Here is a 25,228-nt window from a genome sequence, read left to right on the forward strand (position 1 = left end):
TAAAAACTTGCTGGCACCGGTCAAAATAACGGACAAATCTTACGCAAAGCTGTGTATGCTCGCTAAGGAACATCTCAAGCCAAAGGAGAGCATCCTGATGGCCAGGTACCGCTTTTACATGCACCGTTGCTCCGATGGCCAGAACATGGCGAGTTTTGTCGCCGACCTAAGACGCCTTGCGGGGCAGTGCGACTTTGCAGGATCCTTGGGGGAAATGTTGCAGGACATTTTCGTGCTTGGAATTGGCCACAAGGCCATCCTTCGCAAACTGCTGTCTGCCGAATCCCTAGATCTGAGCAAGGCCATCACGATAACGTGAAACAGATATCTTCACACAATCGAAGCTTACCGGTGAGCACTGTGCACAAAATAATGTTTTCAGCAGGCAGAACGGCACAGGGCAGGGCCCACCCGATTGCCAGGGACAGACCTTGGCCGAGAGTGACTCAGAGTCCGTCGTGGGGCGTGAATGCGTATCCATTAGCACCATGTTGCCGCTGCGGGGGCAGTCAGAGAGCTCATCAATGTTGATTCAAGCCCTATGTGTGCAAGGACTGTGGAACAATGGGGCATCTCCAGCGAATGTGCAAATGATCTCTGACTCACCACGTGGCAGAGTCAGGAGAGGACGACGATGAATGAGCAGAAGAAGCAATTGAACCTGAGGATGAAGAGGAAGTATATGGGATACACACCTTCACCACCAAAAGCCCTCCGATAATGTTAAAAGTTGAATTTAACGGCATTCCAGTCTCCATGGAACTAGACACATGGGCGAGTCAATCAGTTATGAGCCAGAAAGCTTTCGAGAGGCTGTGCAGCGACGGAGCCAAGCAACCCGAGCTGATCCCGATTCAGGCAAAGCTGCGCACCTACATCAAGGAACTGATACCAATTATTGGTAGTGCGGACATAAGAGTATTCCATGAGGGAGCGGTGCACGAATTACCACTGTGGATTATTTCAGGTAATGGGCCAGCGCTGCTTGGCAGGAGGTGTATGGGGAAGATTCACTGGAACTGGGAAGACCTCTGCGTATCCTCTCCGGCAATCAAAGCCTCCCTTTCCCAAAGGCCGAGCAGACCCCCTCTTCCAGCTGAACCAGGCATCGAAGTGCAGATCCCCGATGCACAGGCCGCTCATCACGGTAAAGTTCACGGTAAAGAGGTACCGGCGCAGTACCCACCACCCAAAGCCGACGACCCTTTTGCGATGATGGAAGAGGCTCCAGGTCGACCATGCGGAGTGGGACTCCGGCCGAAATGATCTGAAAGCACCTTCCCGACGCCAGAGGCAAAATACCTGGGGAGGAAGATCACAGCAGTCGGCATCATGGACACGGACGAGAGGGTGTCCAGATCACGGGATGAAGGTGCGTCCAGACCACAGAATGAGAGAGCGGCCAGGCCACGGGACGAGAGAGCATCCAAACCACGGGAGGTCGCCGCAACGGAACGGAGGAATGTGTCATCCAGCAAGGAAGACGACTGGGTTTGGGGCAAAGTTAAAGGGGCGGCCGTGGTGAAGGCCAGGAACCCACCACGCTCAAATAAATAGTGTGCACCATGTAACGCGAGTGGTCTTTCGCGGCCAATGATGTGCCATCGTATGGGGTTGGGGGTACTTTACAACAAGCCAAAGTAGTGGGCGAACCCCAACCAGCTGTATATGTATCTAACAAAGCATTCGTAACAAGTGAGATGCTACCGCACGGGGTTGCGAGTGTTGTGCAGCAAGCAAAAGTAGCGGGCGAGGCCCAAACGATTGAACGTGTATCAAATAAGTTAACCAAGGCAACAGCCTGTGTTCACGGGACTAAAGACACGTACCAAAGAGTGTTCCAATACGTGCTCGAGTCAGAGAAGCCGCTCATCCCACAAGCTTAGGAGAGCAGAGGCACCATTATCGATGCGTTGTTTCGAGAATGTCCAACATTGTCTGTGCACTGTAACATGATCCGCCACGGGCCAGGCACTGAGAGCAGCACCCATGCCCTCAGTTGGCCGCTGTTGCCCATCTCCGGGGTGGAAACAGCGCAGCCTGCAGACCCACTCGCGGTTGTGCAAGTGCTGGAAAGTGGTGGTTCAACCATAACAGCCCCCCAGCTTAGGGCTTGGACCAGCCAGGATCCCATGTTACCCCCTGCCAAAGGTGAACTGCTAGACGGGATGTGGCAACCTATCCACCAAAAAGATGATAGACCCATCCCAACATTGCAAAGCAAGGCAGGGCGGCTACACACAGTCGGTGGTCCGGGGTCCCCATACTACGGCCCAAGGTCCACGGGGACCATTAGGCCTCTCGCCACTACCAAAAGTCTCAAGGCCATTGTGGCCATCCTGGGCTTGTCTGACCTCAGGGTCAGTGCCCAAATCACTAAACCCAGCACCACGCATGCCACGGTGGACCCTCTACAGACCCGGCTTACGGGGTGTTACGCAATCACCAGACAATCACTCAGAACTGAGTTTTCCGTATGCCATCAGCATAGAATGCACCATTAGTGCACTGCCCCTGCACGCAACATCAGAATAAGTGACGTAGACCATGTTCAGGGTCCCAGTTGGGCTGCTAGTACCACATTAGCCAAGGGGGGGAATGGAATGTATGTGATGAAAACCGAGCGTTTGATTGTGAAATCATGTACCGGACTAACGAGTAAAGCATTTGGACAAGACCAAACTGCGAACGACAGATAACCAGAACCATACTGTAAGGACCTGGTCCCCAGCGACCCAATAACACGATCAACCTCGCCGTCAACCACGAGGATGACCCCACCAGGTCAGGACTTCAACCCAGGCGACCGACCCGGGGGCGGGGCGCCAGATCGCCTCAACTTGCAAATAACTTGCACAATAAGACTTTGGGGGGGGGGAGTGATGTTATGTATGAATGTAGACCTTACCCAAATGTAAGACTTGCCACTAGGGGGCACACCTGTGGGAGACCTAAGGGTCACCTGTGCACCCTGGGGCAAGCAGGTATAAAAGGTGACTCACCATGCTGCTTCATCACTCTAGAGTCTGAAATAAAGAGACCAAGGTCACAACAGTTTGAGCTTGCGCTATAGTCCTGTGGATTTATTCTGAACATAACAGGGCCAAATATATTTGTGCTCACTTTACCTGCTGCCACCAAATCGTTCCACCGTTTACGGCATTGGTCCCCATCCTCCTCCATGTTGCCCATTGTACTGACCATCTGACCTATGTCCATCCAAAGACGTCGGTATTGGGCTGGTGGAGGCTTGCCATGCCCATCCCAGGTGAGTTGGCTGAACCTGCGCTCCACCTCTGTCACTAGCTCCTCCAAGTCCTGTTCATTGAACCACGGAGCTCTGGGCCTGGTTCTGACAGTCTTCATTGAAGCTTTCTGGCCACTCATCCTCTATGATGCGAGGTATGGTTGCAGAACAGTTTGGTTATAAAGTTGTCACACTGTCCCCTCTGCAACTCAGACTGGTCCCTCTCCAATGCCACCTCTGCTCTTTAACCTCCAACTCTCTCCTCTCTCTCTCTCTCCTCTCCTCTCTACTTCCTCTCTCCTCTATATTCTCTCTCCTCTCCTCTCTTTCTCTCTCTGTCTGTCTCTGTCTCCTGTCTCTCTCCTCTCCTCTCCCCTCGCAGGTGAAATTAAGTGGTGTCCTTTTATGGCCTTGAGCACATCCTCAATCAACATCAAGGGCCACAAAAAGACTACAACAGGCTACACAGAACTACAATTTAAAAAAATGCTCAAAATCCCACGCATGCGCAGTGGAGGCCCTCCGAAAAAACCTGAGTGGAGAGGCCGCCACCTGACGCATTCTGATGATGCTTGCCGCTGAGTCCCGCTCCCGCTCGCCGACTAACGTCCGCTACCCCTCCCACTGGCGCCCACGCAACGGCAACCAAAGTGGCTCCTGACGGGACCCGGCGGCCGCAGGCACCAAAAATGGACCAAAACAGAGGTGGCTGCCGAGAAATGGGCGGCTATGAATTTTGGGCTCATAGAGTACAAAAGCGTGAAAATTACGATGAACCTGTATAAAACACTGGTTCAGCCTCAACTGGTGTACTGTGTCCAATTCTGGGCACCGCACTTTAGGAAGGATGTGAAGGCCTGAGAGAGGGTGCAGTAAAGATTTATGAGAATGATTCCAAGGATGAGGGACTTCGGTTATGATGATAGACTGGAGATGCTGGGGTGGTTTTTCTAAGAGCAGAGAAGATTGAGAGAAGATTTGATAGAGGTGTTCAAAATCATGAGGGATCTAAACTGAGTAGATGGAGACAAACTGTTTCCATTGGCAGAGGGTCGAGAACCAGAGGACACAGATTTAAGGCGATTGGCAAAATAACCAAAGGCGACATAAGAAAAAAACTTTTGTACACAGCGAGTGTTTATGTTCTGAAAAGGTGGTGGAGGCAGACTCAATGACGGTTTTCAAAAGGGAGTTGGATAAGTACCTGAAAGAAAAGAAGTTGCAGGACTACGAGAAAAGGATGGGGACCAGCTGAGGTGCTTTTGCAAAGAGCCGGCACGGGCTCGATGGGCCGAATGGCCTTCCGAGCTGTAACCATTCTGTATTCTATGAAAGTGCACAGTCCCAATGTTTTCATGGGGAAGCTTCGGCTGAATGTATATTGCATTGAAGAGTTGCCTGAGATGTAATGAAAAGCCATCTGCTGCACCATTGGTCACAGACGATTCTATTTCTAAAACTGAATTTCTGTTACTTCTATGACTTTGTAACTGAAGTGCAGTAAATGAAAAATCTTGTCTTTCTCACATCACGTGTCCTGAGGAATTAACGCTACCTCGACTAATGTGAACATCATTTTTTTTATGACTTCAGATTTCCGAGTTCTGGGCATCTGCCTACAATTTCAAATTCCATAAGTTGGAAGTGAAATTTAAAACAAGATTGCAAAAAAAACTTGGTGAGGCAGGGGAGGGAGAAGGATAGGGAAATGATTATGAAGGAGATACGGATTATAGAACACCATGGAAATCCAATGAATCTGTCATATGGCTTATCCAAACCATCAAGTAAATCAGTTATAATCCCACTCAAACCACCACAGGAATTAGGTGAATCAGACTGATAGCCGTTTATCCCAAATAAAAGACTGTGCAGGCACCTGAGGCACTGTGGGAATTAGGAAGAGTGGATGCACTCAGCATTATGAAAGTAAAATTTTACCTGTCATTATTTCTGGTTACTGTCATTGGAAGAACAGAATGGGACATGAAGGAAGGCTGACTTTCAGCATATGAACTGGCAACGTGTAGAATGGAAGATATGCCTCAAGGAGTCTTGGCAAATACATATTTTTTGAGGGGGCGGGTGGTGGTAATAGAATGTTTAAATTGGTTTCATAGTTCATCACAACGAGGTATATTTTACTCTGTGTATAAAGAAAATGCTTTTATTAATCATCATTCTAAACGTTCTCCATTTAGTGAAATAATCTTTCTTGAATCAGTATACTCACTCATTGGCTTCAGCACTGTGTAATGTAGCCAAGTTTGCTGATGATACAAAGATGGGTGGCAAAGCAAATTGTGAGGAGGACACAAGAAATCTGCAAAGAGATGTAGACAGGCTAAGTGAGTGGGCAAAAATTTGGCAGATGGAGTATAATGTGGGTAACTGTGAGGTTATCCACTTTGGCAGAAAAAATAGAAAAGCAAATTATACTTTAAATGGAGAAAAATTACAAAGTGCTGCAGTACAGAGAGACCTGAGGGTCCTTGTGCATGAAACACAAAAAATTAGTATGCAGGTACAGCAAGTAATCAGGAAGGCAAATAGAATGTTGGCCTTTATTGCAAGTGGGATGGAGTATAAAAGCAGGGAAATCCTGCTACAACTGTACAGGGTATTGGTGAGGCCACACCGAGAGTACTGCGTACAGTTTTGGTCTCCGTATTTAAGGAAGGAGATACTTGCATTGGAGGCTGTTCAGAGAAGGTTCACTAGGTTGATTCCGGAGATGTGGGATTGATTTATGAAGGTAGGTTGGGCCTATACTCATTGGAGTTCAGAAGAATGAGAGATGATCTTATCGAAACATATAAGATAATGAGGGGGCTCAACAAGGTGGATGCAGAGAGGATATTTCCACTCATAGGGGAAACTAAAACTAGGGGACATAGTCTCAGAATAAGGGGCCGCCCATTTAAAACTGAGATGAGGAGGAATTTCTTCTCTGAGGGTTGTAAATCTATGGAATTGTCTGCCCCAGAGAGCTGTGGAGGCTGGGTCATTGAATTTAATATATTTAAGGCAGAGATAGACTGATTTTTGAGCAATAAGGAAACAAAGGGTTATGGGGAGTAGGCAGGGAAGTGGAGCTGAGTCCATGATCAGATCAGCCATGATCTTATTGAATGGCGGAGCAGGTTCGAGGGGCCAAATGGCCTACTCCTCCTATTTCTTATGTTCTTATTAAGGAACAATGGCTCTATAATTGATCACTATGGTCAACTGTGTTGTAAACACAAATTGCTTGAAAATTTTTACCTGATAAAATTGCTGTGCGTTAAACTAAATTTTAGAAATACCAGGTTTGATAAGTGCCCAGGTTGAATGATAAGTGTGATCACCAATGCTAATTTTATTATAGGATGCTATAGTTTATAGTAGAAACATATGCCATCTGGAAAACAGCAAGTTTATATGACTGGAAGGGTTCCTTAGGATGGGAACAACAGCAAAATACTGCGGATACTGGAAACCCCAAATAAAAACAGAAAATGCTGGAAATACCGTGCAGGTCAGGCAGCATCTGTGGAGAGAGAAACAGAATGAAAGGTCATCAACCTGAAACGTTAACTTTGTTTCTCTCTCCACAGGTGCTGCCTGACCTGATTACATCAAGCATTTTCTGTTCTTATTCCTTAGGATGGAATTGGGTTTCAATAAGCAGCACTATGGACTCTATTAGAATTTGGGTTAGTGAGGTTGTTTTCACACCTTGACTTCAGCTAGGGCTGAATAATGTTTTGTCATGTTGAGGAATTTGAATATTCCTGTACCTGAGGTAAACTAGGATAGGTATCCCTGCTGCCATTCTCTTTTTAAAAATGTGTTAATGGGATGTGGGTATCACTGGCAAGGCCAGCATTTATTGCCCATCTCTAATTGCCCTTGAGAAGGTGGTGGTGAACCACAGAGGGCAGTTAAGAATCAACCACATTGCTGTGGGTCTGAAGTCACATATAGGCCAGACCAGGTAAGGATGGTAGATTTCCTTCCCTAAAGGACATCAGTGAACCAGATTGACTTTTATGATAATCCAATAGTTTCAAGGTCATCATTACTGATACTAGCTTTATTACTCAATTTAAATTCCCCAGCTGCCATGATGGGATTGGAACTCACATCTCAGATCATTAGTCCAGGCCTCTGGATTATTAGTCCAGTAACATAACCACTATGCTACTGTCAGTATTGGAGAATAATAGGAGGATATTCTTAAGTCCAGTTCTATGCCAACATGTGAGCTATCTTTGCCAGTCAGCCTGGCCTTGAGCTTTAGCAGATGCCTCCTTTGAAGAAATTCTGTGATCTGATAGGCCTGTTGCCATCAGATTACACCACTAAGCTCTTAGCTGTGGCATTAAGATTGACCTCAGAATACTTTGGCCAAGGAAAACAAATCTTAACACACATTTCTGAAAAGATAACAAAAGGATTATTCAGTAAACATTATATAAAAGTTTTTGTAAATTATAATAAAGCAAATTGATTTATTTCTTGATTCTGTTCATTGAATATTTATTTTCATGGAAAATTAATCTACTTATTCCTCTTTAGACCTCTTGACTTCTTTTCATTTGTTCTCAGGTTGTAGTGTGAGAGGCCTCTGGGAATGCCCGACTGACAAGACCTGTATCAAGCATACAATGATCTGTGATGGTTTCCAGGACTGTGCTGACAACGCAGATGAAAAGAATTGCTGTAATTCATCACTGGCTTTGTGTTTTTCTGTCGTCAAATTGAATTGTTTTGCTTCAGAGCATGTCTTTTTTAAAGTGTCGAGTAATGTTTTGCTTTTGAAACCTTTCTGTTCCAAACCTACGCAGCTGGCAAATATTAATGTAACCCTACAGCTACTTAATGCACTGAGCATACTTAGCATCGTGCCTATGGGAATGTACTTTGTCCACAACACCATGGCCTTTAAGACATGGTATTCCATATCACACTCGGGATTTGGAAGCATGTGCACAAAAAAAAAATCAAAAGATTCCATTATATCCTTCCGGTAGCTATGAATCACTGGGCTGTTTCAGGTGTGTGGTGTGCCCATAAATCATTAATGACAAACAGAAGTGTGACTGAGCTCTTTTTCAGGAGTTAATAGGCTTCCATACTTTACCACTCACTGTGCAGCATCTGCTTACCGCATTTATATGCTTGGGGATTTAAATTTAAAAAAAAATATATATATATATTTGTATTTTAATATTGAAGATGTCATGATTCATTTAATGTCATATTTTCATAGTGGTTAATAATCCAATCAAGAATAATATGATTTCGAACATATTTTTCAGAACCTCAAGTTTATTTTTAATGGAGAAAGCAGTACTGCACTTGCACACTGCGAAAGATAAACAAATATATCCATTTACTTTCAAAGAATCAGCCACTCTTAAATAATAGGCTGGAGTGCAAGACTGACTGCTGCTCTTTCACCCAGCTGAATCACTGAGAACACAACAGTACCTTCGGGGAAATGGTTGGAGAACTTTACAGCAGAGTGCGACAACATATGTTTATGCTCTCTTTTAAGTGGGTGCCTTACAAAATTTGTTTTGGATTAAAAATAATCCAAAATTTGTAGAATTCAAAAGAGAACCAAGTTGATGCAACATGATATCCCAAAATTTTAAATCTGTTTTTACACTTGGAAGAATTTATTTTCTTTCTGAATCAGTTATACTTGAGGAATTATTGAATGAAGCAATAGTCTAAACCGGATTTTCTTGTGGTATTGTAGTATTCTCTGAGTAAGTTAGGCTTAGTTTATTTTAAATTTGTAATTGTTCTGTTCTTTCAAGAAACAAGACTGAATATTTTACGCTTTACTGTAAGATATTTCTGATTCCTTGCCTTTCTTCTTTCCAGCATCCTGTAAAGATAATGAGGTGGTCTGCACTAACCATGCCTGTGTGTCCCGTCATGTTTGGTGTGATGGGAGGAGAGACTGTCCTGATGGCTCAGATGAATGGAACTGTGGTGAGTGTTGCACAGTGACCTCGAGCTGGTTGGGACGGTAACCTTAACTCACGGGCTACCTGACACTGCTTCAGTCATCTAGGCTCCAAATACTAGTAATTGATGGAGTTTGGACTCGTGACTCTGCTATTAGTGCTTTGTTCAATTGTTTGATTATTAATGCTGCTATTTGTTAATCTGGTACACCATTACTGCTGAAACTGTATAACTCTGAAGTTCTGAGAAAGTTCTCAGCCCCGTGCCAGCGAGTAGGCTAATGCCACTCTTGTAACCAGCTAGCTACTAGAAAATATTCATTGCTGTAGAAAAGCACTAGGAGTTTGCTCAATGCTATGCTGATGCAATGTACTAAACTTGTCTTCAAAAGCCATCTTACAATATATTGCAGCCAAGAATCTGAGTCAAATTAATAGAATGTAATTATTCTTAAATGTACAATTCTATGACATTGCAAGGAATTAGTACAACACTGTATACCTTCTGTTATTCAATGCAAGAGTGAAATTTCAGCCATGTGGTTAGGGATCATTTGCACCTACATTGTAAGTTATATTTTTGTTCACTGTATATTTACAGCTCATTAAGGCTGGAAATGTAGGTGCAGAATCAGAGATTTCAAAGGGATATATTTGAATTTTTAAGGAGGCTGATCCTGTCAGCTAGATTTACATATGGTGAAGTATACCTGACAGGTTAAGCCTCCTTAAAAAATAAATGGGAGGGATCTCTCCTCATGGCTCAGTTGGTAAATTCTTTGCCTTGTGTGAAACTGGGCCACATAGACCAGGAAGGTCTTGGGTTCAGTGTCCAGTCTATGCTTTGATAGCTGACTTCAGCCAGGGTCACAATGTTGCTGCTACAGTTGACCACAGCAGTCCTATGCTACGGTGAGTAAAACTCAGCCAAGGCTTCCACTCCTGATCAATGTCCAGGGACTCCCGCTGAAGAGTGGGGGGAGAAAAGGAAGAAAATCTCTGGTGTCGTAAATTTGAAAAAAAATCAAGGGAACTTCATTGACATTTAACGATTGTACAGTTAAGTACAGAGAAACTGGGATTGTTCTCCTCAGAGCAGAGAAGGTTAAGGGGAGATTTAAGGAGGAATCAGAAATCACGTATGATTTTGCTAAATAAAGGGAAACTGTTTCCACTGGCAGGTTGGTTGGTAACTAGAGGACCCAGATTTAAGATAATTGGCAAAAGAAGCAGAGGGGAGATGAGGAGAAGACTTTTACACAGCAAGTTGTTGTGATCTGGAATGCACTGCCTGAAAGGGCGTGGAAGCAGATTTAAAAGAAACTTTCAAAAGGGAATTGAATAAATACAAAGAGGAAAAATTTGCAGGGCTGCGGGGAAAGAGCAAGAGAGTGAGACTAATTTGATAGCTCTTTCAAAGAACCAGCACATGCATTATGGGCTGAATGGTTTGCTTCTGTACTGTATGATTCTATGATAACAAAAAGATTGTCTCTGTGGTTTGTTTACAGTGTCACTTTCAAACAGTGCAGCTTCCTTGCCTCAGCTAATTGTGCACAGGTCAACCTCTGACTATCACGTATGTGCTGACGATTGGCAGGAAGAGCTCAGCCAACTGGCCTGCAAGCAGATTGGTTTAGGGTAAGGTCAGTAGCTTATAGTACTGTAGGTTCTGGACTAAGGGGCACTTTCAATTCTCAAATTCATTTGCAATACACGTGCAGTATGTTGATCTACTTAGCCAAGACCAGTTGATTCACATAATAAGTGCTCCTTTAAGAAGGTTTTTATTGAAGTCAATAGTTTACCTACTTTTGGGGAGAGAAATGGCCACTTAGACAAATTACTAAAAAGCTAGGTTGTGGAATCATATAATAATTGATTTTAATATTCCTGCACTGAAACCAGTGGGAATAGCAAATAGCAACAACTGCATCAAAAGTAGAAGTGAGAAGCCCTTGAAGAAGCACTGGAAATACGATGAAAGTACCTATTGAATCCTGGCAGATGTGTGCTAGGACTTGAATTTGACTTTCAAATGTTTTGCAGCATGACCCTGCTGAGGGTGTTATCTGGTTGTAAACAGATTACGTTGCAATTTATGATGGATTTGCAAACAATGATAATATTCTGAAGGAGTAATGGGCAAGCACCCAGGTTTTATAAACATCCTGTAAATGTTTTAACACTGATAGACAATTAGGGCAATGCACCTTTAAAGACTGTTTCTAGAATCTAAGCTGAATGTGCAAACATGTGGACATTGTCTCTTTAGTCTGTTATATTTAATTGTGTGTGCATCTGACTCACTAATTCTCCCCACCCGTCCTGTCCTCGTTTTGTTTTCTCCTCTTTTTGCTGGGGTATGGTTCCACAACCCAGCTATCAGTACTTTGTCTAAGTGACCATTTTTCTTGTGTGAATATCTGCCATTCAACCCTGAAACAAATTATGCAATTCCTTATTTCTGCATCAAAGTAATCTTAACCATTGCGGAGAAGAATGCCCTTTGAGGTTGTACGTATCCTTTTCATTTTGACCTTTATATTTTTCACTTACGTTGAAAGGTTTGTGTTAGTCTTTGTATTTGATAACTTGTAGTAGGTATTGTTGACTGGATTCTAGATTGAGACCGTACATGTTTATTATATGAGTGTCCTTAACATTGTGCCTACCGGTCACGAAACTGTTTAAACCTGACCTTATTTGTTAAAAATTAGTCATTTGTGGGATGTGGGCATCGCTGGCAAGGCCAGCATTTATTGCCCATCCCTAGCTTCCCTGAAAAGGTGGTGGTGAGCCATCTTCCTGAATCACTGCAGTCCTTATGGTGAAGGTGTTCCAACATTGCGGTTGGATAGGGAGTTCCAGGATTTTGACCCAGCGATGATGAAGGAGCTGTGATATATGCTCAAATCAGGATGGTGTGTGACCTGGAGGAGAACTTGGAGGCGGTGGTATTCCCATGTGCCTGCTGCCCTTGTTGATATAGGTGGTGGAGGTCATGGGTTTGAGAGGTGCTGCTGGAAAAGTCTTGGCAAGTTGCTGCTGTGCATCTTGTAAATAGTGCACACTGCAGCCACGGTGCGCTGGTGGTGGAAGGAATGAATGTTTCAGGTGATGGATGGAGTGACAATCAAGCGAGCTGCTTTGTCCTGGATGGTGTTGAGCTTCTTGTGTGTTGTTGGAGCTGCACTCATCCAGGCAAGTGGAGAGTATTCCATCACACTCCTGACTTGTGCCTTGTAGATGGTGGAAAGGCTTTGGGGAGTCAGGAGGTGCGTCACATGTGTAACTAAGTAGAGAAGGTTAGGGCCAGGTACACCAATAGATCCTGATTTCAATGGCACAAAAGGCACGGCAGTAATCAGATGTGGATTTAAAAAATACCAACATTTATTTTTAGCAGTTCAGCCAATTTCTTCCCTGATCAACACCTATCCAGGGACCAGAAAAGACACACTGCACACTACACTCCTCGACAGAACTGGGGCAGGCAGGGTGAGGCTTATCCTACAACAAGGTGAGCTCTCAGACAAAGCTAAATCTCTTAGCAGGGCTTTTATAATCTGTCCGGGATCCCTTCAATTACAAGAGAGAATTTCTCTCCCCCACTACCAGCCCGAGCATGTGAGACACTTCCATTGCCATCGACACTGAACTATTTCACTTCTAGCCTGGTTAAACCAGCACTTCCCTTCCTGGGCAGAGGAGTGATGAACCTGCTGCACTGCCTACAAGCACTGTTTCAAAACAATCTGATCAGTAATAGGGAACAAACTTTTTTAGGCTTACAATGCTATCTGTTAGTGTAACATTAGCGTAATACTACTAAACATCTATCTCTCCAAACAAAAGCTTCCCCCAAAAAAGAGAGCTGAACACTCTCAGCCTTACACTTGTAAAAATACTTTTTGTAATCGCTCTTCAAAAGTATTTTGAAATGCAATCTGTATTTTGCAGTTCCTTTAAGATGCTGTTATCATTTATGGCCATGGATAATCGTATCCTTCTCCTGTATCTGGAAAACCATGAATCCCTACATATTTTTGATAAGTACAGTAGTTTGTAGGCCAACCAGTGGTTTGCAGGTCCGAGGAACTATATAGCCTGCTCCTGCTGTTAATTCTTATGTTCGTTCACTGATGAATAAATTACTACCCCTTCGCCCGGCCTGCGGGATGCACGTCACTTTGCAGCTAATGTTGTAATTTATTATAGATTAGTCCAGCTCACAAGCAGTGCTCATTTTCTTTACTATCCAGACCTGGGAGAGGGTGGAATCCTCATTTTAGTTTATCATGCCAGCATTGCCCATTAATGTAAGGCTATGTAGGGTTGCCAGTTCATGCTATTGATGCTACACATGACACATATGTGAGTATGAGACTGGTCTTGAGAAGCTAATATCATGCCCAAATGGTAATTCCTTGCTCCTTGGCACTGGTGAAACCTGCCTGGCAAACCACTGAAATCTCATGGTTGTCAGTTTGGTATTGGCATCCCTACTATTACCAAACTGAAACAGTATCTTCTCGCACAATCCAAAACCTGACTAGGCATTTCAAAAAGGAAATATGAAGGAGATACTTTTCTTAGATATGCCCTAAATGAAAAGGATCTAATGTTTCCACATTACAAGAAGATAAAAAATGTTTCTTAAATCAAATTTTAAAATAATCAAAATGTCCTTGGTAATTCTTGGAAGTTTTTTTTGCTGATACAGCACAAAAATCTACTACATAAGTACAGGAAAGAAAATAAGTAAAAGTAAAGGTAGGGGGATTCTGATGATTGCGGATTAGTCCGGTCAAGGATGTCTCGGAGTGGCTGCAGGACATTTTGGAGGGGAAGGGTGAACAGCCAGTTGTCGTGGTGCATATAGGTACCAACGATATAGGTAAAAAACGGGATGAGGTCCTACAAGCTGAATTTAAGGAGCTAGGAGTTAAATTAAAAAGCAGGGCCTCAAAGGTAATAATCTCAGGATTGCTACCAGTGCCACGTGCTAGTCAGAGTAGAAATAGCAGGATAGCTAGGATGATTACATGGCTTGAGGAGTGGTGCAGGAGGGAGGCATTCAAATTCCTGGGACATTGGAACCGGTTCTGGGGGAGATGGGACCAGTACAAACTGGACGGTCTGCATCTGGGCAAGAACCAATGTCCTAGGGGGAGTGTTTGCTAGTGCTGTTGGGGAGGGGTTAAACTAATATGGCAAGGGAATGGGAACCTATACAGGGAGATAGAGTGAAGTAAAATGGGGGCAGAAGCAAAAGACAGAAAGAAGAAAAGTAAAAGTGGAGGGCAGAGAAACCCAAGGCAAAAATTAAAAAGGGCCACATTACAGCAAAATTCTAAAGGGACAAAGTGTGTTAAAAAGACAAGCCTGAATGTGAGAAGTATTTGTTATAAGGTGGACAAATTAACTGCGCAGGCAGCTATTAACGAATAATTGGGATTACAGAGACATGGCTCCAGGGTGACCAAGGCTGGGAACTCAACATCCAGGGGTATTCAACATTCAGGAAGGATAGACAAAAAGGAAAAGGAGGTGGGGTACCGTTGCTGGTTAAAGAGGAAATTAACGCAATAGTAAGGAAGAACATTAACTTGAATGATGTGGAATCTGTATGGGTAGAGCTGCGGAATACCAAAGGGCAGAAACTGCTAGTGGGAGTTGTGTACAGATCAGCAAACAGTAGTAGTGAGGTTGCGGATGGCATCAAACAAGAAGTTAGGGATGAATGCAATAAAGGTACAGCAGTTATCATGGGTGACTTTAATCTACATATAGATTGGGCTAACCAAACTGGTAGAAATACGGTGGAGGAGGATTTCCTGGAGTGTATTAGGGATGGTTTTCTGGACCAATATGTCGAGGAACCAACTAGAGGGCTTGCTATCCTAGACTGGGTGATGTGTAATGAGAAAGGACTAATTAGCAATCTTGTTGTGTGAGGCCCCTTGGGGGAAGAGTGAACATAATATGGTAGAATTCTTTATTAAGGTGGAGAGTGACACAGTTAATTCAGAGACTAGGGTCCTGAACGAAAGGAAAGGTAACTTTGATGGTATGAGACGTGAATTGGCTAGAATAGACTGGCAAATGATACTTAAAGGGTTGACGGGGGATTGTCAATGGCAGACATTTAAAGATCACATGGATGAACTTCAACAATTGTACATCCCTGTCTGGAGTAAAAATAAAATGGGGAAGGTGGCTCAACCGTGGCTAACAAGGGAAATTAGGGATAGTGTTAAATCCAAGGAAGAGGCGTGTAAATTGGCAAGAAAAAGCAGCAAACCTGAGGACTGGGAGAAATTTAGAATTCAGCAGAGGAGGACAAAGGGTTTAATCAGGATGGGGAAAATAGAGTACGAGAGGAAGCTTGCTGTGAACATTAAAAACTGACTGCAAAAGCTTCTATAGATATGTGAAGAGAAAAAGATTAGTGAAGACAAACGTAGGTCCCTTGCAGTCAGAATCATGTGAATTTATAATGGGGAACAAAGAAATGGCAGACCAATTGAACAAATACTTTGGTTCTGTCTTCACGAAGGAAGACATAAATAACCTTCTGGAAATACTAGGGGACCCAAGGTCTAGCGAGAAGTAAGAACTGAAGGAAATCCTTATTAGTCAGGAAATTGTGTCAGGAAAATTGATGGGATTGAAGGCCGATAAATCCCCAGGGTCTGATAGTCTGCATCCCAGAGTACTTAAGGAAGTGGCCCTAGAAATAGTGGATGCATTGGTGATTATTTTCCAACAGTCTATCGACTCTGGATCAGTTCCTATGGACTGGAGGGTAGCTAATATAACACCACTTTTTAAAAAAAGAGGGAGAGAGAAAACGGGGAATTATAGACCGGTTAGCCTGACATCAGTAGAGGGGAAAATGTTGGAATCAATTATTAACGATGAAATAGCAGTGCATTTGGAAAGCAGTGACAGGATCGGTCCAAGTCAGCATGGATTTATGAAGGAAAAATCATGCTTGACAAATCTTCTGGAATTTTTTGAGGATGTAACTCATAGAGTGGACAAGGGAGAACCAGTGGATGTGGTGTATTTGGACTTTCAAAAGGTTTTTGACAAGGTCCCACACAAGAAATTGGTGTGCAAAATTAAAGCACATGGTATTGGGAGTAATGTATTGACGTGGATAGAGAATTGGTTGGCAGACAGGAAGCAGAGAGTCAAGATAAACAGGTTCTTTTCAGAATGGCAGGCAGTGACTAGTGGGGTGCCGCAGGGCTCAGTGCTGGGACCCCAGCTATTTACAATATACATCAATGATTTAGATGAAGAAATTGAGTGTAATATCTCCAAGTTTGCAGATGACACTAAACTGGGTGACGGTGTGAGCTGTGAGGAGGATGCTAAGAGGCTGCAGGGTGACTTGGACAGGTTAGGTGAGTGGGTAAATGCATGGCAGATGCAGTATAATGTGGATAAATGTGAGGTTATCCACTTTGGAGGCAAAAACACGAAGGCAGAATATTATCTGAATGGCGGCAGATTAGGAAAAGGGGAGGTGCAACGAGACCTGGGTGTCATGGTATATCAGTCATTGAAAGTTGGCATGCAGGTACAGCAGGCAGTGAAGAAGGCAAATGGCATGTTGCCCTTCATAGCTAGGGGATTTGAGTATAGGAGCAGGGAGGTCTTACTGCAGTTGTACAGGGCCTTGGTGAGGCCTCACCAGGAATTTTGTGTTTAGTTTTGGTCTCCTAATCTGAGGAAGGATGTTCTTGCTGTTGAGAGAGTGCAGCGAAAGTTCATCAGACTGATTCCCGGGATGGCAGGACTGACATATGAGGAGAGACTGGATCGACTGGGCCTGCATTCACTGGAGATTAGAAGAATGAGAGGGGATCTCATAGAAACATATAAAATTCTTACGGGACTGGACAGGTTAGATGCAGGAAGAATGTTCCCGATGTTGGGGAAGTCCAGAACCAGAGGTCACAGTCTAAGGATAAGGGGTAAACCATTTAGGACCTAGATGAGGAGAAACTTCTTCACTCAAGAGAGTTGTTAGCCTGTGGAATTCTCTACCGCAGAGAATTGTTGATGCCAGTTCGTTAGATATATTCAAGAGGGAGTTAGATATGGCCCTTACGGCTAAAGGGATCAAGGGGTATGGAGAGAAAGCGGGAATGAGGTACTGAGTTGAATGATTAGCCATGATCTTATTGAATGGTGGTGCAGGCTCGAAGGGCCAAATGGCCTACTCCTGCACCTATTTTCTATCTTTCTATGTTTCATACTTCCCTCTCTTGAAGCTGCTGGGAGTCTTTTTTTATATTGGAATGTTTCCTTGTGAAGGCTCCATTGTAAACACAAAAAATAGTTGAATTTTTTTTAAGTTACTAAAAAGATATCCAAAAACTGTCATTAGAAGTAGATGTTATCTGCCTCAAGACTTTCCTATTAATGGAAATCCAGTGATTCTACAATGTGGCTGATTAGCCAAGTATCTATTATCAAGAACAGCCTCTTCCACCTTTTATGATAGATGACAGCGTGATAATTGTTTAAGATAACTGTGGCCACTTCGGAAAAATGGCATGCTAGATAAAGAGGGGAAGCAAGTCAGGGCTCTGAAGCCTCATTAAACCTCCTATTCATCGACCAATAATTTCAATTGGTTCTATCAAAGTGACTCGTTGTATGCCAGGGAATGTCTCATTTGTAGAAAACAGGAAAATGCAAAATCTCATTCAGAAGAGCTTGTTAACAAATATACAGAAATTCTTATCAAAAAGGTTTTTAAAAATTTTTTTGTATAAATTATGTAAGTTTAGAAAAACAAGACCAGATCAGACGTTCAATAAATAAAATAAGATTTGTGTCAGTGTTTTTTTCTCTCCCCTGTTTTATCAACTCCCATATGTTTTGTTGACAGAGGTCCTCCAGTGACTGAAATATTGTCAGAATACAACCAAATGCAACGCAGAAAGTCATTACGCCTGAGTTCTGATTGGCGGAATAAGACTGTTTCCACTGTACAGGCCTTATTACTAAAGGGGTAAGAGCCAGGAAATATGTGATGTGATTTGAGTGGAAAAGAACGCTAAAATGTTGATATCTTACAGCATTACTTAGCCATTCAATGATGCTGATGCAAGAAAACTAAATGAAGTGCAAAAGCATACTGGGTGAACAGTGAATTCATAATGAATGCCTGCAATTGTACCCTACCTTTCTTGGATGTGTATCTTGGCATTTCACAATGCCATTGTCTATAAACTGTTAATACTACCTGAATTCAAAAACTGCTGCCTCATTTATTTATCCCATTCAGTATCTGTAAACTCCTGTGGGGCTTCTGTCCATCAACATTAATTAAATATATATAAATGTAGGTTTAGGACCTAACATTCCTGCTACACATTCTTCAGTGAATAAGAATACATTTTCAATACAATTACATTAAGTCCTACAATGTGCTTTAACACTTGGATCATCTAGAATGCAACAAGACACTTGAGTGTTTTGTGAATATGACATGCGACCCTTTGAGTAAATACTATCAAGTATTGGTTTTCTCGCCAACTTTCACAATGTACCTAACATTAGGAAGTTCCAGGAATAAATTTAATGGACATTCTTTGGTAGGATGACCCTCAATTGTTTATTTTCCTTCCCAGAAAACTATGCAAGACACCGTCTATGCAAGACAACGCCCCCCACCACCCCACCCCCCCCCCCACCTCACTCCACAACAGACACTGAGCAGGTGACATTTAAAATGGAGCGGGGAACTTACCCACTGCTTTCCTACCTCGCTCTGGCTGACTGCAATTTTCAATTGCTGGCAGCAAAGACACCCACCCAAAGATGCAGATTAGGCTGGAGGAAGCAGCATGCTATAGACAGAGCTAAGCGATCCCTCAACCTATGGATCAGATCAAAGCTCTGCATTCCTGCCCCTGCCCCATAAATGGTGGTGGACAATCTAACGGGAGGAGGCGGCTCCATGAATATCCCCATCCTCAAAAGGTGGCGGAACTCAGCACACGAGTGCAAGAGACGAGGCTGAAGCATTTGCAACCACCTTCAGCCAGAATTGCCAAGTGGATGGTACATATCGACCTCCTCCTGAAGTCCTCACCATCACAGAAGCCAGTCTTCAGCAATTCGATTCACTTCACGTGATATCAAGAAACAGATGAGTGCACCGGGTGCAACAAGACTATTGGTCCCGACAACATCATGTTCCCCGACCCGCAAGCCCTAGAATTGTGACATTGTTGGAATTTCACCACAGTAGACAGGGTTGTCTTACTGAAAATTGAGAGTATAGCCCCTCCCACTAATATTGTAATCGGCTCTAGACCCTGGAAAACAGGTACAAAATGATAAGCCCAGCTTATACAATACTGTAGAAAAGGCTGGGAAAAAAACTAAAATAAAATGCAAAAGTTACAGCCTCTAAATCAAAATAATCTAAAAAGGAAAGGAAAATACAACTGAGTATCTCTACTTCCCTTAAAATAAACACAACAAGGTAAACTTTCCACTAATGTGCCACCAAAACCTGGCGGAAGATGAGCAGAAACCACGGAGAAATGATGTAAAAGCTGCTTCCTCATGGCAAGGCCCCAGGCTGCTAGCAGAACTGTACTGTGTGTAGGTTTCATCATTCCTGTCGATGCATTTCTTGGGTGATTGTTGTCGTCATGATATAATAATGGATTCTGCGAAATATTAAGAGAAAGGGGCTGGGAACTTAGACAATTTCATAGATGTCTGTCCATCATGTAACTATCCATATGAACTGAAACTATAAAACTATTTATTTTTGGTCCTCAAATAGTTAAGGTAATCCTAAAGGTAGCAGACTTATGGTTAGTCATTTAAAATCCTGGACATGTAACAGACTATTGAAACATGAATGATACAGGCCTAGAAATTACTGTTGGCTGCTGTTTTTGTATCTTCACGTACTTCCTTTGGAGAATAGTGTGAAGCAGTGGAAGGATGATCAATAATCTGACAGGCATGAATGCTCCTTCCATGGCTGTAACCTGCTTTAGCTGATACGGTGGGAGGTTTTAATGGGCTCTCGCAACATGTGATGGGGGGGGCCCCATCCACACCCACCGGATGCGAGTATCCCACTGAATGCCAAAGCAGAATTCAGTGCCAGAGACAGTCTGGAATGGGGTTCGAATCCTACTCCTTCTGACATAGAAGGGGGAATACTAATTACTATTGGTGATATTAGTAGACAAAGGCTCGATACTATTCTGCAATTTTAGCAAAGGCGCTAACTCATTTAAACTAAACAGGTTAACACCTGCATGAAAATAATGGATAGAGAAATGTCAGATGAAAGTATTAAGCTTATGTCTGCTAATAACGTCAAACGTACTTCCATACTCAATGTGGTATTTATTTGAATATTTTCTAATAGCACAAGGAGTATCTCAGGTTTCTTCTTTTTGGATGCTATGGTGCCACCTATTGATCATATCAGATCATTGACAATGGGCAAGATGTTGTCATTTATTGTCTGATGAGGCCATAATACAGTCCAGTTGCAACAATACTTCGACTACAGTTGTGTGTGTGTTTTTTGTCTAATATCCTGTTTGGTATTCACCATAACAGACACTGTAGCTGCTAATGCAGTTTATAAAACCTCAGTGGCATAAGTGGTCGTTTATGCCAATACCTCGTGTAAGAAAACAAAAAAGACTTGCATTTCTATAGCACCTTTCATAACCTCAGGACTTCCCAAAGTACATTACAGCTAATGAAGTACTTTTGAAGTGTAGTCACTGCTGTAATGTAGGAAATGCAATTGCACATAGCAAACTGGCACAAACCTCAATGTGATAGTGAGCAGATAATCTGTTTTTAGGGGCCCAAGTTTCCACATGATTCGCGCCTGATTTTTAGGAGCAACTGGTGGAGAACGGACTATTTTAGAAATCGCAATTCTCCACAATTTTTTTTCTGCAGTTCTAGTCAGGTAGAACAGTTCTAGTTTAGAACAGAATTTTTTCTTCAAAAGGGGGCGTGTCCGGCCACTGACGCCTGATTTGAAAGTTTCCACAGTGAAAACGTACTCCAAACTAAAGTAGAATGGCGCCAGTGAAGATTTTTGTAGAACTGAAAAAACCTGTTCTACACATTAAAAAATCAGGCGCAGGTTACAAATTAGGCGCCCAGACGAGGTGGGGGGAAGGGAACTCATTAAATTCGACAATAAATCCTTATTTATACTTCTACAAATATTATACAAATAAATCCAACCTGAATAAACATTTATAAGCCAAGAAAAGATTAAATAAACCATCTTCCTACCTGTGTGAAAGTGCTTTAGCCAGGGAGAATTCTGCAGCTGTTCGTGCCGCTGAGCGAGAGAGGGAGGGAGAGAGAGGAGAGAGGAGAGAGGAGAGGGGAGAGAGGGAGAGAGAGAGGGAGAGAGGGAGAGAGGGGGGGGAGGGAGGGGAACAGGACCGGGTGTCGGGTCGGGTCGGGGGGGGGGAGCGGGTGTCGGGTCAGGGGAGCGGATGTCGGGGGGAGCGGGCCTCGGGTCTCGGTCGGGGCGGGTGGAGCGGGTGTCGGGTCTCGGTCGGGGCGGGGGGAGCGGGTGTCGGGTCTCGGTCGGGGCGGGGTGGAGCGGGTCTCGGGTGTCGGGGCGGGGGGGGAGCGGGTGTCGGGTCTGGTCGGGGGGGGGAGCAGGAGCTGGCCGTGGGAGGAGCCTCATTCACGCAGCCCCAGTGAGGCCATTGGGCCAGGGCTAGGGGCTGCGTGCTTCAGGCCCCTCCCACACAGTTCGGCGCCTGGAGCTACTGCAATTGCGTGCCGACTGTAGCGCGCATGTGCAGAGGTCCCGGCACTGTTTTCAGCACAGGGACCTGGCTCTGCCCCCCCCCCCACAGCTCGTGCCGGCTGCGCCGAGTGCCACAGGACCTGTAAGTTGGTGGAGAATACCGAAGATTTTTTTAGGCGCCGTTTTAGGCGCGAAAAACAGGCGCCCAGCTCGGAGGGGCGCCCGTTTTTTTTCTTGTGGAAACTTGGGCCCTAGGTGTTGGTTAAGGGATAAACATTGGCCAGGACACCAGGGAGAACACCTATGCTCTTCTTTGAAATAGTGCCATGGGATCTTTTACATCCACCTGAGAGAGCAGACGGGGACTCAGTTTAACATCTCTTCCAAAAGGTGACACCTCTGACAGTGCAGCACTCCCTTAGTACTGCACTGGAGTGCCAGCCTAGATTTTGTGCTCAGGGCCCAGGAGTGGGACTTGAACCTACAACCTTCTGACTCAAAAGAGGCTGTGGTCAGGTAGAAATTGAGAGAATATTTCCTGAAAGACAAGAATGTTACGAGCTGCTGATAAGTAGTGGTATTATGAATTGTACCAATAAATGTTTGTTTTTCCCCATACTGATACAGGCAGGTGTGTCGAAGTAAAAGCAGGGTATCCCTCCACTGCACCAAAGAAAGTAAGTAAAAGGCACCTTGTTTTATACTGGCAGTCCATCCTTTATATAAAATTCTGTGCATGGAACTGTGATCAGTTTATTATGAATCTGGAAGTATTGTAAACCATATCGAGCTCTAAAAGCATTGTTTAAGTATAACTCTGACTAGAACCTAGACACAAATTTCTTTTTTTATCCGATTTTAAATAGAATCCATCTATGCCTGCAACCTTGGTGGTAAATATAGCTAAAATTCTCAAATATATTATAAAGGAAAATAATTGGAAAATCTGACCTGAATATCTATCTGAGCAGAGTGAGTAAATCAAAGCAAAGACTGTCCAAAATGCCACTTCTCTGTTCCATTGTGCCTACAGTAAACTAGATATCTGCAGTAAAAATAGAAAATGCAGGAAATACTCAGCAAGCAGTAGCTGTGGAGAAAAACAAAGTTAAAGTTTCAGGTTGATGACCTTTCAGCAGAACTGGAAAAAGTTAGAGGTGTAACAATTTTTAAGCAATTGAAGAGGCAAGGAAAGGAGGGAGGGGAGGAAAGAACAAAAGGAAAGGTCTGTGATAGGGTGGAAGGCAGGAGTGATGAAATGACAAAAGCTCCCTAAAATCTGCCTGCAGGACATCCTCCCTCTTCCTACCTATGTCATTGGTACTGATATGGACCACAACCTCTGGCTGTTCACCCTCCCGCTCAGGATGTCCTACAGCCGCTCAGTGATAGCTTTGACCCTGGCACCTGGGAGACAACATATCATCCTCGAGTCACAACTGCGGCCGCAGAAACGCCTGCCTGTTCATTGCCAACAGCTGCTGTCCGAAAAATGGGAGCAGTGGTTATGATGTCCTGCGGCTGTTTCCTGTGAAGGTGTTTCCTGTTGGGTCAGGGCAGGTGGACGTTCCTCCCTCCAGAAACCTCCCGCTCCTTGTTGGCCTCCGGCCTTCCTGCTCCTTGCCGACCTCTGGCTCTCCCACTCCTTGCCAATCGTCGGTCCTCCCACTCCTCACCGACCGCCAGACCTCCCACTCCTTGCCGACCTCCGGACCTCCCGCTGCTGAGTGTGTTGCTCCCTTGCGCCCCACTCATTTCGAATTTGGCTCCAAATTGCGTTTCCGACCTCTGCCCGCTCACAACCCTCGTCTGGGCAGGTAAGTGATTGGCTGTTTGATTGGTAAGTATCTCTCTTTCTCTTTTATAATCAGATAAGTTTAATTAGAGGGATGGCAGGGCAGCCCAGTCCTGTGGAGTGCATGTCGTGCGGAATGTGGGAAGTCCTGGACAGCCTAGACCACCATGTGTGCAGGAGGTGTCTCCAGCTTCATCTACTCGAGCTCCGCGTTTCGGAGCTTGAGCAGCGGCTGGAGTCACTACGGTGCATCCGCGAGGCTGAGAGCTACATGGATAGCACGTTTCAGGAGGTGGTCAACCCGCAGCTTAAAAGCATGCAGGCAGAGGGGCAGTGTGTGACCACCAGATGGAGGAAGAACACTAGGCAGATAGTGCAGGAGTCCCCCCTGAGTCCATCTCACTTTCCAACCGATATTCTCTTCTGAGCACCAGTGAGGGCGATGGTGCCTCTGGGGAGTGCAGCCAGAGCCAATTCCAAGGCACCATGGGTGGCTCAGTTGCACAGGGGGGAGGGACAAAAAATAAAAGAGCTGTAGTGGTAGGGAATTCAATAGTTAGGGGAATAGAGAGGCATTTCTACGGCTGTAGACGTGACTCCAGGATGGTATGGTGCCTCCCTGATGCCAGGGTCAAGGATGTCACAGAGCGGACGCAGGGCATTCTAGAGGAAGAGGGTGAACAGCATGAGGTCATGGTCCATATCAGGACTAATGTCATAGGTCGATAGAGGGATGAGGTCACACAGGCAGAATTTAGGGATGTAGGAGAAAAATTAAAGGGTTGGCCCTCAAATGTAGTAATCTCCAGGTTACTACCGGTGCCACGTGCAAATGAGTACAAGAATAGAAGGATTGAGAGGATGAACGCGTGGCTGGAGAGTTGGTGCAGGAGGGAGGGCTTTAAATTCCTGAAGCATTGGGACCGCTTCTGGGGGAGATGAGACCTGTACAAACTGGACGTGTTGCATCTCAACAGTGCTGGGACCGATATCCTCGCGGGGAGTTTTGCTTTTGCTGTTGGGGAGAGTTTAAACTAGCTTGGCAGGGGGACGGGAACCTGAAAACAAATTCAATAGGGAAGGAAGTAAAGCTGAAATTGTAAAGCAAGAATATAGAAAGTGAATTTGTAAGACAGAGTAAACAAGGGTTAGTAAGTAGTATCAGGGAGATCTTCCTGTGCTAAATGGTATATACAATGCAAGGAGTATAGAGAATAAGGCGGATGAGCTGAGAGCACAGGTAGACACTTGGGAGTATGACATTATAGCCATTGCAGAGACATGGCTGAAAGAAGGGCAGGTTTGGCAGCTCAATATTCATGGTTACAGGATTTTTAGACGGGACAGAGAGGGGGGGGGGGGGTGGGGGAGGGTAAAAAAAGGGGGGTTCGCAGTATTGATTAAATAAACTATTACAGCTGTGAGGA

At 44.3% G+C, this 25,228-nt stretch overlaps 1 protein-coding gene across 1 annotated transcript in view; it reads left to right on the forward strand.

The window, feature by feature from the left end:
- corin (corin, serine peptidase) overlaps positions 1 to 25,228 on the forward strand; it is a 398,949-nt gene that overhangs the window by 354,690 nt on the left and 19,031 nt on the right. The window contains exons 14-18 of the mRNA XM_070870145.1: positions 7,838 to 7,951; positions 9,125 to 9,235; positions 10,722 to 10,851; positions 18,125 to 18,247; positions 22,634 to 22,683. Coding sequence (XP_070726246.1) covers positions 7,838 to 7,951; positions 9,125 to 9,235; positions 10,722 to 10,851; positions 18,125 to 18,247; positions 22,634 to 22,683 — 528 coding nt within the window. The remainder of the gene's footprint in view (positions 1 to 7,837; positions 7,952 to 9,124; positions 9,236 to 10,721; positions 10,852 to 18,124; positions 18,248 to 22,633; positions 22,684 to 25,228) is intronic.

This window comes from Pristiophorus japonicus, chromosome 2, assembly GCF_044704955.1.
Source record: "Pristiophorus japonicus isolate sPriJap1 chromosome 2, sPriJap1.hap1, whole genome shotgun sequence".
In the NCBI taxonomy this organism is placed as follows: domain Eukaryota; kingdom Metazoa; phylum Chordata; class Chondrichthyes; family Pristiophoridae; genus Pristiophorus; species Pristiophorus japonicus.